General features: G+C 34.8%; 3 protein-coding genes across 4 annotated transcripts in view; 1 reads left to right on the forward strand and 2 right to left on the reverse strand.

Moving 5' to 3' along the window:
• Window positions 1-3,093, reverse strand: LOC100376750 (uronyl 2-sulfotransferase-like). Of its 2 annotated transcripts, none has more exons than XM_002740910.4 (2): window positions 2,936-3,093; window positions 1-1,856 (listed from the first exon to the last, which is right to left on the reverse strand). In XM_002740910.4, the coding sequence occupies exon 2, from the start codon at window positions 1,814-1,816 to the stop codon at window positions 782-784; it is 1,035 nt and encodes a 344-aa protein (XP_002740956.1). In that variant the 5' UTR covers window positions 1,817-1,856; window positions 2,936-3,093; the 3' UTR covers window positions 1-781. The 2 variants fall into 2 exon arrangements, with proteins under 2 accessions (XP_002740956.1, XP_006824278.1); XM_006824215.3 differs by having other exon boundaries at window positions 2,932-3,092.
• LOC100376901 (xylosyl- and glucuronyltransferase LARGE2s-like) overlaps window positions 1,312-16,981 on the forward strand; it is a 27,046-nt gene continuing 11,376 nt past the window's right edge. Inside the window, exons 1-3 of the mRNA XM_002740911.3 lie at window positions 1,312-1,397; window positions 16,334-16,465; window positions 16,857-16,930. Coding sequence (XP_002740957.1) covers window positions 16,381-16,465; window positions 16,857-16,930 — 159 coding nt within the window. The 5' untranslated portion in view covers window positions 1,312-1,397; window positions 16,334-16,380. The remainder of the gene's footprint in view (window positions 1,398-16,333; window positions 16,466-16,856; window positions 16,931-16,981) is intronic.
• Window positions 8,318-15,842, reverse strand: LOC102809742 (xylosyl- and glucuronyltransferase LARGE2s-like). Its single transcript, XM_006824217.3, has 17 exons — window positions 15,616-15,842; window positions 15,222-15,307; window positions 14,704-14,878; window positions 14,320-14,390; window positions 13,285-13,542; window positions 12,959-13,042; window positions 12,384-12,602; window positions 12,173-12,271; window positions 11,950-12,043; window positions 11,333-11,463; window positions 11,059-11,174; window positions 10,833-10,881; window positions 10,417-10,526; window positions 10,125-10,197; window positions 9,755-9,882; window positions 9,219-9,317; window positions 8,318-8,934 (listed from the first exon to the last, which is right to left on the reverse strand). Exons 1-17 carry the CDS (start codon window positions 15,695-15,697, stop codon window positions 8,850-8,852), a joined length of 1,959 nt encoding a protein of 652 aa, XP_006824280.1. The 5' UTR covers window positions 15,698-15,842; the 3' UTR covers window positions 8,318-8,849.

The raw sequence follows: 16,981 nt of genomic DNA on the forward strand, positions 1-16,981 counted from the left end.
TAACAGTTTATAGAAAAGATTTATTAATGCTAAAATGAAATTTCAAAATTAACATATTCAGATAGAAGATATATTTACCAGGACTCTGTAGGATTCATAACTCATCTGTTTTTATATATTTGTCCTTGAATTGTTTATTTGTGGAATTACGATGAAATGATTGGACCTTCTTCTAATTTTGATTATATATATATCATGTATCCAACATTAGACATTGACAAATCTGCATGACCATATTAAACGTCTTTGATGCGATAAGTGTACAGAAATAAATAATATATACAATACTTAAAGCATCACAACTCCTATCCATTTTTGCTTGGTGCCCATTTTTCAATGAATTTGAATTCAGGCTTAAATTCTAAAAGAAATACATTTGCATAAAATTGAGATTATAGCAAAAACCGTGTATCATTCCAAGCGCGAAGCTATAAATATGTGTCATACAGAAGATTAATTAAAGTGTCATTTACAATAAACTACTAATGAAATACTGCAGAGAGTGGTTTTAATTCGTACGATATCACTAGAAAGTATATTTGTATTTGATAACAAAATGACCTCCAAGGGGGTTTCCAGCTTTACACCGTGTTTCGTGACAATTTTGCACAACATAGACAAATAATAGTCTTTCTTCAAGTTGTGGGGTGGTTTTTTTGATACGGTAGGTATGGTATAGTAGATTATAGTATCGATTTGTATGCTAGTGATATACCCCACCCCCTAGTGGGGTAAATGTTCATTAAAAATTGTATTACTAATACATGACCCAATCTGTGAGTTATTTTATTCCAAGATCATTTTTCATTTTGGTCATTTTTTCTTTCACAAATTCATAGAATTCGTATTCTAGCGCCAAACGTCCTTTCATCTTCGTAAGTGCCTGTTCTGATGGCGGTTGTCCTGGAAACGATTTGAAGTGATCCACAACACCAGAACTTATAATAGATTTGTGAACCCTTGGTGCTCCGTGAAAAAATTGTGGGAGAAGGACTTCCAAAACTTGAAATGTTGTATTCAGTTCTTCCAACACGCCAACAAACTTGAAATTTTCTTCCACATTTTTCTTGGCTGTCTCAAGAGCCCATTTGTTGGGAACACGGCATCCTGCACTTTGTCCACAGAAATACGGGATGACGCGGAATACATTCTTTAGGCTACATTCAGGTTGGTTTTTCAACACACAGTCATCGAAACTGGGTTTCCCGGCTGTGGGCTGCGAGGCGTTCGGCCTGGTTCCTACGTCACCGTAACGTTTATAGTAATAGAGCGATATGATCCGCCTAAGAGGGTCGCGAACGAGGCTAATCCAAAATGGCTGCTTGGAGCCGTATCTTGGGAAGTGTATATAGTGGACAGATTGGTCATAAATAAACGGTGTCTTCACTGCGTTAACGGTATGTACCAACGCTTTCTGCTCTCCCAATCCCATGTATTTCATTGCCCAGGCATCTCTAGTTTGTACTGTGTAATTATATTTTTTAGACAGCTTCTCTGCTATTGTTAAAAGTGTTCGACTACCTGTTCTTTCAATGCGATTGAATATGACACTTCTCTCCGACCATGTGAGATTGGAGAAACTTACAACTGGCTTGAGATCCTCGTAAGAAGCTTCCCTCAAGGCAAGGGAAACTTGTGAATTTGCACTTCCTCCAGTAACTATCAGGGAGAGGTTTGCAATGGTGAAATATAACGACACTACAATTACCGAGAGAACAGCTACTGTTGAACATCGTTTGTAAAGAAAATAAAGAATAATCCGGCTTTTCAAACTGTGTTGTTGCGTAAACCGCTGGAAACGAAAGTCTACTTTCATGGTAGATCCTTTATTTTTACGATAGTATCGATAATGTAATCTGAAATATAGAAGAAATCAAAATTAACGACTGTATACAAAAAATCACTGATCATAGTTTGAATTTATTGTATAATAAATTAATAAATAGTTGTAAGAGAGAATTCCTGATCGTCATGAGGCTGCTACTGGTAAATAATGCTAATTGCCATAGAATGAAGAGCAATCCGTAGATGAAAGGAATATATTCGTTTGTTAGCTTATCGATGTCAAGTTGTAATAATACAACTAATTAATATGCTCAAAAACAAAATAAAATAATGATATAATTTATTATTTATCTAATTATCCGGCGTAAAATACACACACCGTTTAGTTTCTACACATGATCTAGACAGGAAATAACATATTTCTTTTCATTATAATATGTCATATTTGCGGTTAAATCGCCTATTTGCGTGTCAGCCGATGCAGATTATGTTAGAAGCAATGACCCGAAAACGGGATTTAACGGGTTTTGTCAACTACAGTACGTATAGATGCATGAATGACAAAAAATATCAGAGCAAAAACAGTTATTTATGCGAAAAGGAGAGTGGAGGATGAAATGGTCTTAGTTTTTTTCTTTTTTTCTATCTATTGGGAGATTGTCCGATTATAAAGTATACTAGCATGCAGAGTATAGACGTAAATTGAGGGTAAATTTAGATGTGTAATACTACCGCACTGAATAAAACGGGCGATCTGCTACTGCCATGTCACCATTTTTCCATCGCAGATCGTGGCATGAGTCCTACTATAAACCACCATTTTGTTCATGGTGATTACTTGTCAAACACTCACCCGACTACGCCTGTGTTTAAAGGGTCATGCAACACACGGGTGGCTGGCCTCTGAGACGTTTAATTTGAGCGACACAGTGCAACGACACGTTAATTTAGTACATGTATGTTATTCTTTGAACACACAAGCCACAACAACTACGGTAACACAGGCAATATTATTGGTATCGATGCGGGTAGGTATTATCAATAACTAAAAGCATCACGGCTGCGCTGTCGACAGACAGTCTAAAACTAAACGTCCGTTTTGTTCGTTTTAATTTAAATAATTTCAAATAATGAAGTAGTACTTACTCACCAACTCCCCTGTTTGCAACTCGTCGCGGGACTAGAATATACTACTACTTTGTACATCTTTGGCACAATAAAAGTAATAACAGATACATTTTAAACGGAATAAATTCACACACCATCCACTGACCTCTGTATCGCGTCACTGCCCCTTTGTTTCCATATATGGAAAACACAAGCTGACGCAGACGACATATGTTTTGCCGTAATTCCGAAATGTATTCAGCCAACACAATTAACTCTTTTGTGTACTGGGAAGAAAATGCCACATCACTTGGGACATCACTATCATTATTATTACATTGTTTTGTAGTAGGTGACAATTTGAATTACCCCTCTCCCGATGAACACACATAGAAAATATATCATTTAAATCAACACGATAGTGCCAACCAGTGAAAAAGTGGTATTCAAATAAAACATGACGTAGCTATAAGCTCGTGACGTATTACAACAATGGCCGCTAATCGTTGCACCCGACATGTATTGTAATATACTTTATATTAGCTAGAATTACTTTTTGCTGAAAACACTTTTTCAAGTTGGATGTTTAGTATGAAGTTTGTTTTAACTGATTTGCCATGAGTTGGATGTAAAATATGGTAAAAGGGGTATATTCGCTGGATTTCATTTTACAGTATGACATATTGCTCCATAAATTTACCGAAATTTCAACAACATCGCCAGAACATTACTCTTTCAAGAAACCTCGCATTTGACGTCACAGTTTTTCTTAATTAATTTTTTATTATCAATATGCACCACGACTAAAATAAATCATCACATCACAGTTGTGGTCTTTTTTGTTGTGCTTGTCAAAAACGTGTCATAATTTATTTGATTTATGACGTATGAATGACGTTCATAGATTCATTCATGTAATTTATCAGACTCTAGTTGCTATTTAAACATTCTTTGTGTTTGGCCTTCACTGATTTACAAAGGTCGCAGATGTGACTCGTTTATCGCAGCGTTGGTACAGTGGGAGGAAACAATAAGCATGGGACGGAAATCCGCATTGCAGCTGACATGGATTGCACGAGAGTACGGCGTGATAGAGACGCCTAGATGTGATTCCTGTGCGTGATCAAAGAGTCGTAACACCAGGACGGTACACACTCCGACTACCCTCCCGTTCTAGTTCGCGAGTAATCTCCCGTATTTAAACTGTGTTTGTTTAGATATGCAAGATGTGCTTCAAATATTGTCAATGTTAACAATGAGTTTATTTGTTGTTACACTTTTAATATATCAATCAATCAATCTGAAGCGAAATACACGTGTCAACTTAATTGTGACCCTAATATAAGCTTTATGATCAAAAGCCACAAATGATAGATGCGCCCCAAAATAAATGTGAAAACGTTGTTGGTTGTTTTTTCTGTAATTGTAATATAGGAGTGTTGACACAACTACTACTATTGTGTTTGTCCACAAACTTGATGTCCATTGACACCTGGGCGGAATTACGTGTGCTGCGATCAACCGAAAGGCTTAATTGTCATTAAAGCTGTCTAAAATGTCTATAATGTTGATTATTGAACTCAACATGTGGTGGTTGTCTGGCGCCATTCAAATTATTTTATATTGGTTGTCATATTCATAAAATTCAATGTCTAAGTTAAAAATTGGTATATGTATTAGATTTAGACCTATAATCAAATTGTCAATTCGCACAAAGTTTCAGAATTAATTATTAGGATACAGACCTGAGGGGACTTGAATCCCATTTGTTGCAAAATCATTCTGATGTTTCTTTTCTTCCGCCGTATTTTTCGTGATCTTGTATAATAGAACCATTGAACAGTGTGCTTTAAATTGTTTAAGATGGCAAGAAATTACATAACATGGTGCGATTAACTTTTAAAAACGTGTTTGGTCGTGTGGTTTGGTGGCCATTTGCAACGTGTTGTAGCATCATTAGCATATGCACTATTAATACCACTAATAAAAAGTTTATCATGATTGTTTGCATTGTAAAAAAATCCCCAAAAATGACATAACACGCTTTAAAATAGTCTTCTTCAGAACCACTAATCATACAATACATATACTTGTACCGAGTACATTCAAGTTTGACAACTTGTTGGCAATTGGTCACGTGGTTCAGCGGCCATTTCGGATTTAAAAACTTTATTTATCATGCGGTGTCTCAGCGATGCGAATCTGTTGTTGTTGTTTCCACTGTCACGAAATCACACAATCAACTTTATTTTTCTTTGCCTAATTACCTCCATCGAACAAATTAATGGAACTCCAAATCCAATATTGCCAGCTAATTTGCTATCCATTCAGCTGACCATTAGGATGCGGAATACAACTTTGGGTTACAGCGTTATAAAGGATGCATATGTATTTACTGCGAATGAAACTCATTAATTACTAATTAATTACTCTGTTAATTCTTTTACTTCATGCCTGAAATTTTATTTTTTTCTGTATTTGATTTAAAAAAAGAATTTTGTGCAATACATGACGTGATTTAGAGACAATTAGTAAGATAAGATAGTTTATAGTCACAATTTATTTCTTACATGGCCTGTGATTGTACATGTGTGTAGCGGGTTTTATTATGCAAAACCGTTTATTGTTTCTCTACATACAACAAGTTACATAACACACTTATGTAACAATGTTCACACCAGACTAAATGTAAATTTAAACAACAGCCGGTATTGAGTACACTATTCCAATATTTCACATAGATTGGGTTGAATGTGTGTTACCAACACTGCAATACTCTCATTTGTATAGAACACGAATGAACAGCTGCCATTTTCAAAATATTTCTTTTAATGATTATTTTTTTAACAATGCTTTAAACCTGATAACAAGCCTTGCACTCTACATACCCATCACCTACCCCAACCCATATCGTGATTCTCTCATAGTAATGTCTAATCCTAAATTAGTACACTCGTGATATATGTAAATAAACAAATATCATTCCTGTGGTGAGCCTATTTCAAACGTATTTTACACAAATGCCCCACTACTTTTTATTAATTAAATAATTACTATTAATTTTTGTAATAGACCTTTTATCTAGAAATTATGGACTCGGAATTACGCTAACCCCCGATTTAGTATTATTGCGATGAAAGTAATTATATGACGACTTTGCAGATTTCGGCCTCAATCTATGAACACCAATACATATTTTACATATCTTGCATATCAAGGTTGAACAGATCTTTCGAATAAATGTCAAGAAGTCCAAATACGATTTTCTAACAGTAGCTCTGTCGAATCTTTTCTCTATATTTTATCTGGAACTAGTACATTATCTTGGTTGAAGTCACGTTTACGTGTGTGCGTACATTCCTCATTACACGTAAATATTGAAAGTGTACTCAGTACCGACTGCTGTTTAAATTTACATACTGTTTGGCGTGAGCATTGCTGCATAAGTGTACCATTTTGGTTTTTTGAATCACGTGGTTTATTGTCAAATGGGATAGAAAACACAAACATCAGATTTAAAGGATTGAGTGTGTCATTTACAATATATATATGAATTCATCCTCTTAAAAACGGTGTGATAAAGAGACGAATTCGGCATGGTTAACAAATTAGCTGGCAATAACGCTGATTTGCTGTTCCAACCATTTTTGCGATGTCAGTAATTGCAATAAACTAAATGTTGAGACCTATGCTTCAGGTGCATGATTCGCAAGGCAGGTGTCATTGATTTTATAGTATTTGCAAATCACGTAATTTGTGCTAGTTGCTCTTTTATTTTGATCATTGATTACATTGGCCTTTTTATGACATTAATTAAAAACTGTTAAAACAATTGAAAATATGCAAGTTACCTAATGCGAGATATAAACTAGTTTACAAACATGCTAACCATTTAAACCAAGCAATCTGCACTGTTAGTTATGGAGCAAACAGTTCTTATTGAGTTGGTAATGACGGTCTCGGGCTCGAATCCTGCACAAAAAGATTTACACTTTGTTCTTGTATTTTATCATTGCACGAATGTGCGCATACTTACGTGTCTAATTCCACAAACATTTAATGTAAAAGTAATGTAAATTAGTCTTAAAGATAAACAGTTTTTGTGTAATATTAATTATATTCATTTTGTATGTGGGTTTGTTTGATTTTTACAGGGTTGCAATTTTGTTTGAGCATTATTACTTGCTGTTCTTGTGACCCCATTAATTATGCGCATATTCACAAATAGTTAAATATTTACTAAATACTGAACATTGTGAGAGAGATTTTGATAAACTATTTTCTGGTCATGTGATCTCATTATTTGCGCACATATTTAATTCCCAATGACTCCACTTATTATTAACCGAACATTATGCAGATAAATAAAGAGATTTGGATTTTTGAGAATATTTAAATAAACTGTTGGCTGGTCATGTGACCTATTTATTATGCACATACCTAGTCCCAAGAAATTGGTTATAGATACACAAGCACTGCTAATTGAGCATTGTGCATATTTGTGAAGATTTGTACAGTTACTGTTAACCAGGAGTTGTACTTATGGATGAATAGTTTATAAAAACTATTGTCTGGTCATGTGACCTCATGGTATGTACATGTTTATTCTTTGAGATTATAGATACACATTTAATACTAATTAGGTATTGTGCATATGGAGTGTTTTACATGAACTAATAGATGGTCATGTGACCTCAGTAATTATGCGCATATACAATTTCCATAATTATATTGTGAATATGCCTTCCAACCAATTGGGTTTGTCGATAATCAAATATTAGAATGAAAAGTCGTTTTTATTTCTGCTATAAAAAGTTAATTGGCCAGAATGAGAGGTCATAGTGTGAAATTGAATAGCCATCAAAAAAGTTGCGACGCGCTGTGTTTTGTGAATTTAAAAAATGCAAATATCTCTTTATGTTGTAAAATATGCAAATACCTCTGTCGGTCGGCGAAGTGCGTGTGGAGTGCAAGCCGATTCAAGTTGTAAAATTTTCAAGTTCATGCCAAGTACAGATCACAGTCAAAATTCTGGAGGCTTACTTATCGCTCGTTTGTTTGTCTGGACAAGTTGTGTATACACTTTTGAAACGCACTTGAGAAATTTTCGTTCAGATAACATAACACGCCCTAATTGTGTATCCAAATTTAGTAGCTTATCGGTTCCAGTTGGAAATATTTTCAAGAATTCAATGTGATTTCTGTGTCAAATTTATGTGAATGTTTATTTAAATTACTGGCATTTACTTTTACAAAGCATAGAGTATAGTTACTATGTGCATGGCATTAATTTGTATTTTTTGTATCAGCGACATATGTCTAGGGCCCCGGAAATAACGTCAAATTTACGTACACAGGCTATGTTACTTACCATAAGTTCGAATGGGATGTCACATACAGCTAGGAGAAATGAACTCATTCTACATTTATATAATAAAAAGATAACATTTATTTGCCTATTTTCTGTTCATACGCATCCTATTTGTCACATAATTTGTAAAGGCAGGGTGTTTATACAAGCCGGAGTACAATAAAAAAAACATCTGTACAATGAATATCTATGAAGGACTAATTTGCATATTATTTTGCTGATGATGCGATATTGTTGTTCTAGGGATTAACCATGCAAATACCATGACCCAAAACTAGCATCAGCTCGGCCATATATTAGCGTTAACGGTTTCCAAAACAGATAGAACATCGGGTAAAGTTTGTATTTAAAGATCCAAAGTGTTTCGACGGGAATTATTGAAAAGTAAATATAAACTGCAAGTGGAATATGTGGATCCGCTAAAACCATAGATATACTCGTTTGTATTTCATCCATTATTTAATTATGTGATTTGAGGATGCACACGCGAATATACTCTATGGTGATAATGATAAGTTGTTTTTTGTGACCGCGGATTACTTCTCCCCAAATACTGGTAAAAGTGTCAATTTTATTTGGGTTACTGTCATCTGTATTCATCTTCCTCATTTATTAGTTTATTTTCGTTCATGAACTTCTTCAAGAATCTTGCTGTGAGTTGATACACGCACCTGAAACAAATCGTAATTTTAAAATGATAATTTTTACTTTCAAATTATTTATAATATCGCTTACATACCAGTACACGGTATATCTACACTATACTATTACTAAATGAACCTGTACCATGCCCATTTATGCTATTCAGAAGCACCTGAACGAGAAGTTTAAATATATGTATATAACCTTAAATGTCACATCAATATGTCTGAGAGTCAATTTTCATTCGACCTAGCATTATTGCTCCAACGCCCTGTATGAATCTGTTTGCATAACAACATCTATTTAGACTTACCATCTATAATTCCCATCAGCATCCCACATCATTTTACTCGTGCTTGGCCAATGTGGCATATGAATCATGTATGCATTCGGTGAAACGGACAGTTTATACCTGAAAAGCAAAAATGATATATATATTAACCAGATTTTTATAGAATTTATTTATTCTCAAATTGTTGATAGGTACACTATAATTTTATAATTTCATGTTTTGCTGTTTCACTTTTAACAGCAATTACCTATGCAATCGTGTAGTACAAGACTAGTATATGTAATTTGCTTTTTCATGACTATAATCCTTTCGACGTCATATACACTGAAGTGAATGGATTGGGCTAGAACATGGTCACGTCCACGGTTTCTCGTGTACAAAAATACGTTGATCACGAATATGGTAGCTTACGAGTGTACACAGGAATATGGAAAGAGTTCGTTTTGTCCCTCCTTTGACACAGAAAATAGTGTGTTGCCGTGTTGTGGAGGGATGGGGTGGCGGTTTATATTAGAATAAATACAATTTTCACTGTTTAATGATCACATGATACTAACCCGAGAACCTTAAGCATCTGCGTGTAAATTATTTTGTCTCTCCCCATTCCTGAAAACAACAAAGGGAACTCTGGTAGGCCCTTTTTGCTGAGAACGAGGTATGGCTCATACCCAAGATTAAATGTCACCTGGAAAGAAAACACGACATCGATTAGTTTCATTTACATTCATTCACATTAATTCATTCATTCATTCATTCATTAATTCATTCATTCATTAATTCATTCATTCATTCATTCATTCATTAATTAATTAATTAATTCATTCATTCATTCATTCATTCATTCATTCATTCATTCATTCATTCATTCATTCATTCATTCATTCATTCATTCATTCAAGCTACAAATGTATAAGCTAATACTCTCACCGGATATGGAACAACCGATGTCATCCATTTCGTGAAATTCGTGGCTTCATGTCCCTTTGAAAAATCCAATGAGCTGCAATATAAAACGTTTTTTTTTATGTAACACTGTCAAGCTGTATTACGTAACTGTGGACGAAGAAATCGAACACACACGATGCAAACAGAATACACGGCCTATATTGTTCAATTCTAAAAAGGCAATAATTAATGGTTTCAAATAGTCACATCAAAACAAAAATGAAACACATACATTGTTATTACAATTATTTCATTTGAATCAACTGATACTCACTGAAAGAATCTTAGTTTTCCCTGTGTATATAGTCGTACAAGTTCGTTCTTAGACTTCGGGATATAGGACAGATTAAGATGTTCCGTCTCGAAAGCTGGAACAACAATTGCCTACATTGAAATAAAATAGAGTATTAATATAAATTCATATTGCTGTAAATACACTAAATTCAAAATTATGTTATTACCTTTTAATTCCATTTCGTTTTAATTTACATTTGTTAAGGTATTCGGCGGCATAATTTTGTAAAATCAATCACATGGTATTAAAAAAAAATCACATCACGAATCGCCGATTACGGATACTGTTGTATCATGAAATATTATGATACAATACTAAATAATTACTACCATAAATAATGCCGATTGTATTAATAAATACAGCAATAAAAATACGAGCATGTTATAACTATATACCTGATTTTCGCCATCTTCTTGTTTTTCCACAATATGGCCGAGTCTTCGTCTAAAGAACATAATATACCATTGTTATTGATTGGTTTATTGATTTGATGTTATCGTACTCTATTTTGAATTATTGAACTGTGTTATTTCTTAACAGCTTAACACCCTCATTGATCTGTGGTTTCCAGTCAATCTTTGTCGAGGTGGTAAATGTAATCTACAGTCTAGGCCCACTTACCGAATGTCTTCATATGCTGTAGATTTATAAAGGAAGTCGATCTCACTCATGTAAATGAATGGCGTCCTGACTTCTCCCAATGCAATATTCCTCATATGGTTAAATGGGTACTGTCGCTGTTAAAGAATAATGTATACGGCCATCAACAAAATGTGTAATTTAATTCAAACATTTCACTATGTGGAAACAGCGCCCAAAAGGTTGTTCGACTCCATACAATCATACTACATTGGGCGGGACATCCAATAAATTGTACATATAGTAAAAGACGTACCAAGTCCCTTTCTTCATATCCGATGTGAATGGCAATATCGTGTCTAGTTCTCATTGCCTTGGACGAGGAGGCAAATCGAAACACTTCGTGAGCCTGTTGGTCATTTGCATAAACAGCTAAACTTATTGGACCTGGTAATGTATAAATAAAATAGTATATTATGTATGCGTATATTTTTGTATGAGTGTAATATAATTCAGTATTTCAAATTACCCAAGGCATTATATGATTAGAGTAAATAACACATATCATGCTCACAGGCCATTTTTCAACTTCAATTTAATATGTAAATTATATATGTGACACAGTTTCCATCTGTAGCTATTCCCTGCCTAATTACAAAACTACGATTCAGTTTTAAAATGCTCGAATGGGCACGTGGCACATGTTGTCAGTAATTTCTAATCGTTGCTAGTGTGCAGTTATCTGTCCGTGATTAATCGTACGTATAGTTGCGCCGACATGTTTTGAATAACACTGCATTTTACTTTATGTCATAGTTGTCATTATTGAAATATGCTCCTTATAAAGCAGGCAAAAACATTCATATGAAATGGAGACACACAATTCAGAAGGACACGCATGAATACAGTGATCGTAAGTTATGGTGTTCCCACCTGTCCAGTAGCTCGCTACCAATTCAAACATTTGAATCAGACGATAAAAGTCTGTCTGCAACGCCAGTGTGACATCGTTGGATGGAGGGTCTTCCTAATATTTTAATACAGAAAGAGTATTATTAATATATTTCCAACACAAGCAATAAAGGCAAATGTGCACGTGAGTGTTTTTTGTTGGTGTTGTATTTGTGTAATTTTAAATTGATACTGTTTTACTTACTGGAAGGTTTCCTACAAAAAACGTATGCGTTCGTAATTTTAATGTCTCCCGCTTGTAAAAGTCGGCACACAGAATTTTCGGATCACGACGACCTGGTTTCTGAAAATACAAAATAAGTGTTTTAAGTGCAAACAAAATAATTCCAATGATAACTTAGTACAGCATCTGGAAAAAATGTGGGTGAAAAATTAAATTTGATCTGCTATTATACCTGTGGCGTTGTTTCTCTTATTGGAATTGGGGATATTTGGGGTTTTCTGCCGTTCCAGTTACATGTTATATTCCGACTTCGAAGGAGATTACCGTCTAAGTCTTGCAGGCTGTATAGGGCTGTTTTAAAATAAAGTCGTCTTTCATAACCCATTTGTCCATCTTCTTCGATCACGGTTTTTGAATTAAAACTCAGGACCTCGGATACACTGTCAAAACACTGCGAAAAAGGAACATTATTTTCATAAAATAATTCATGCTAGTTTTTACACCACCATATTAATAATTTGGTCCATGGAATTATAATTGTTGATTAGATGCATATATTTTCATAATCATACACTGCGTAAGTAATCGAAAACTCATTAACATAACAACGTCAATAACACGAAAATCGGTATTCGCAATTTGCAAGGATAAGGTGTGATTAAGTGGTGGTGTTTCCGTGTATAGTTTAATTTCAAATGCAAAGACAATTACAACACCATGAACATATGCAAGGTATAAGCAGCGATCCATATCGTGTATTGGTGCATTTATAGATATACGGTGTTTTGTTAGCCCATGTAGACTTACTCTGAAAGTTGTCTCAATATACCAATAACAAGGAAGCAGACGTACAGCTCTACTGTTGTCGTCGGTAAACGATTTCCACAATCTCTGAAACAATATAACATTATATGTTAATGGTTTATAGGTGACCTCCATATTTGGCATGATAACGAGTCATCGACAAGAACACACGACCCATTATTCATGCATTTATTTTGTTATTGTGTTCGCTATGTTACATGGGTCTAAACAAAATAAAAATCATGAATATGTTCTACAATTGTCTTTCATAGAAAATACCACGATCATGATGTATTGTGGAGATATGCTGAATCGACTACTTTATTTACCTTCATCGGTGACTTTTCTGGTGGGAGATGCCTTCCAGGGTCGAGTTTACTTTCCATGATAATATTTTCAAGTACATCTAGCATACTTTTTTTCATGAGTCGTTCCACGTTTATTAAGATTAATCCACGGCTGTATGGGTTTGCATCCCATATCGTCCCAACAAGTCCAATAACCTCGCTCGACTCAAAATTGAAAAATTCATTCCAAAAGACTCGGACATCGGTTTCGAATACAGTTTGCACTTCAGTGACTATGACCTTGTAAAAATAATATTAATGAATAAATTACCTATATAGTTCTGTTCGTAGCTAAATTGTCCGCAGATAACCCCATGGCGGGCATTTGAGTAAGAAATGGTACATATCATCTATTACAGAAATTACAAACTCTCATCTCTCTCAGACTGTCAATTTGTTGATGCCCAATTTTATATTTCCAGAGGATGACAACAACTTCTGTAAGTGCGTTTTGTATTGAACATCCCTCATAACGTAAAAACGCATAACACTGGCAATATGGTTAGAGAAAATGGCTTCTACACGTCTAGTTGACAATTTCGTGGCAATAGAGTTCGAACGGTAGTGAGCTCTTTCTTATTTTAGCGTGTACGTGTATAGGTTTTTTGCTTCGCAGAAAAATATTGTCAAATTCTATTCATTTCTCCGAGTTATCGTATTATATTAATGAAGTGATGCACAGAGTTAAACTAATATTATACTCGCATCATGTTGTTTGGTGAGATAAGATAATAGTGACATCCGTTTCATCCATGTTTACACATTCTTTTGTGCGTTCAGCCCTGCTATTGTTCGCTTACGCAATGATATGTATTACGGATTGGCAAACTTACACTGGGCCTCATCAATAAAACTACGCTAAACTTAAAATTTAAAAAAATGTCGGTTAATACTGTTCTTAATTACAGTTTCGAAGTGCAATCACTTCCATGCACACATCAATGAACAGATGGCAAGATTGACAAATTTAGTTATAGCGAAGTACGCAGTCGACAACCCATTATGGCGATAATTTACCTTTGAAAATGGAACGTTGTCACTATGAAGGACATCCACTAGTTCTTCGGGTGAATAAATACTTATATCAGCTAAAATTAGAATAAAATAATAACAATAATGGTTTATTTGTTAAACTCAATTATTGCAACTAAAAAGTGTGGCTACTTATTATTAAGTGTCATGATCATGTTACCAGTATCGTTTTACAAATATGTTTGACACAATTAATATCTTGGGTCGGAAATTTAACACTGCTTGCATATAATTATGCGCCGGTAACAGATGTGATTTCATTAAATGCTCTATTATAATAGATGTACCACACAATGTTGCTTTATCACACGCCGTCCAATCACGACATACAATATCATGGATATCATTAAATTTAAAACCGTTTCCTACCTTGTGGCAGTCGCCAAGTCTCAAATAGTTTATGAATCGTAATGTTCACTTGTAAGTCATTGATTACAAAATGAAAATGTAACGGGTTTACACGATGAATAATCACGGACTTCACTAAAACACTTAGCGATCGAACAGCTTCCAGTTCAGGTACACAAATTAAAAAATGAAGGGTCTGGCGAAATAAAATCATTAAAAATATTACGAATACGATTATTGATTAATTTAAACGGGATTTCGGATCGGTTGCTAAGATACAGCTCCAGAAGACATGTTGGAATTTGCATCATGGGAAGAATGTTCATGTTGTTGTGTGCGCTTTCTGTACACAAATTATATATCGGAGGAATGATACATAATCGAAATATACTTTTTGATAGGCACGAAATAAATTTAAATTTAAATCAAATATACCGCTTATATATGGCACGTATGAACTAAATTAATGTAAGCTTGTGACGCACGACGTTGCGTAATAATTGTAACCACGTTCAAAACATATCGTCAATTTGACTAACCTCGCACTGTCTCGGTATCAGTCGTATCGATCGGCGTTGTAGATCCAGCTCGGAGTCCGAAGGCACGCCACCATTCTGATTAATTACTGGTTAATGAATATAAGCACAGTCATTAACATTCACGCAATATTATGTTGTATTTCAATTTCGAATTGCAAGCGAAAAAGGTGGGGGTGGATAATATTTTACACGGCGTGTAAGAAGCATGTTATAATGCTTAAATCGTTCGCAACCTGTTGTCGGTTGACGTATTAGTATTCAATAAAATTACTTGTAGACACAAGGCATTAATGAGTATATCTGTAATCATAATATTTTCTGGGGTTATGAAATTATTACCAATATTTACCATACCTTGCGGGAGTGCGAGACATATTCGAATTACCAAACTTACCAAACAAAAATGATACCAAAATGCATGCCTGGAGACAAATACAAATCGTAAAAACCGATATTGTTTTCCTATTTGCGATCATATTCTGCTGCGCTGATGAAGATGACAAAATAATCCCGTTCCCATACTACGCTTCATGGCATCTTTCTGGCGAAATACGGATGTAACTCTACACAGTGGAATGGTCCGCCATCTTGAAAAGTCGTGTAGTATTTTCGTTTCAAAATCCCAACTCAACAGAGAATAATATGTTTTGCACTATGGATTATGGGATAGAAGTAGCCTATTTCCCAAATCAATAGATGGAGATTATGTAACAGCTGCAGCAGTGTCGTACCTTCTACAATTTATCACGAAAAACCGTTTGAATATTTAACAAAAATGTCAATATCTGCTCCCAATAAAATTAGTTCATTAAAATTGGTGATGTATGAGAAGTGAACGCGATTTTGATTGAATTCTTTTTTGACTTAAAAAAATAAATCCCAGTTCGCAAATGTCGTCTGCTATGTACGACAGCTGACGTGACCTGTGCGCTGTGTTCATTGCTTTGTGTCTAAGCAATAAGGTGACGTCATGGCATAACGTTGACAAACGCTGACTGCCCGATGTTCTTTATTTGTGTGTAAATTATCGCATTTCTCCAAGACACAATGACCGAATTTATAGGTTCTGTTACCAAGGAGATAACACGTGACATTGTTGTATGATTTGACAGTTACCACTGTTATATACAAGATATATGGTTAGTAGAATGGCATTATAATGAACGTAGTGGGAAAAGCTACCGCCATACTTTATTCGGCGGCGCTGTTGGTCCAACTTATTGTCTTACTCGCCATGCTTCAAGGTATGTATCATAAAGTTGTTTCCAGAATATGAATAAATATACTAATAAATGTCTATTGAATTACTTAATAATCTATTCCGAAGATTCTCCATCTCCATTTACATATTCTTATTTTATGTTCTCGCTAATACGCTTTGTAGTCGGCAATTCTATCAAGTCAAAGGTTGTCTTGCCTTTAAGCAAAAATGACGGACCAATCAGAACGTACGATGATCATCGTTGTAGCAATACCACGTGAACACGTTCGTTTTTGTTGTGGCAACCTTATTGAACTTCGCGCCGCTTTACATGAGACGTGCTGTACATTACAATGATGTGACGTAGGAAATTGAAGGCAATAACGAACTGAGTACTACGTCATTCAGCATGTTGTTCATATGTTTGTTGACAGGTCACGAAGTGATTGAAAACGAAGAGATAAAATACAATATACCGCTGATATCGTACTACAATGACCCATGTGAGGTAATAGTCAATTTATCGGGATCGCCCACTTTGTTAAATAACGCTCAGATG

This window comes from Saccoglossus kowalevskii, chromosome 1 (genome assembly GCF_978046115.1).
Source record: "Saccoglossus kowalevskii chromosome 1, keSacKowa6.1, whole genome shotgun sequence".
In the NCBI taxonomy this organism is placed as follows: domain Eukaryota; kingdom Metazoa; phylum Hemichordata; class Enteropneusta; family Harrimaniidae; genus Saccoglossus; species Saccoglossus kowalevskii.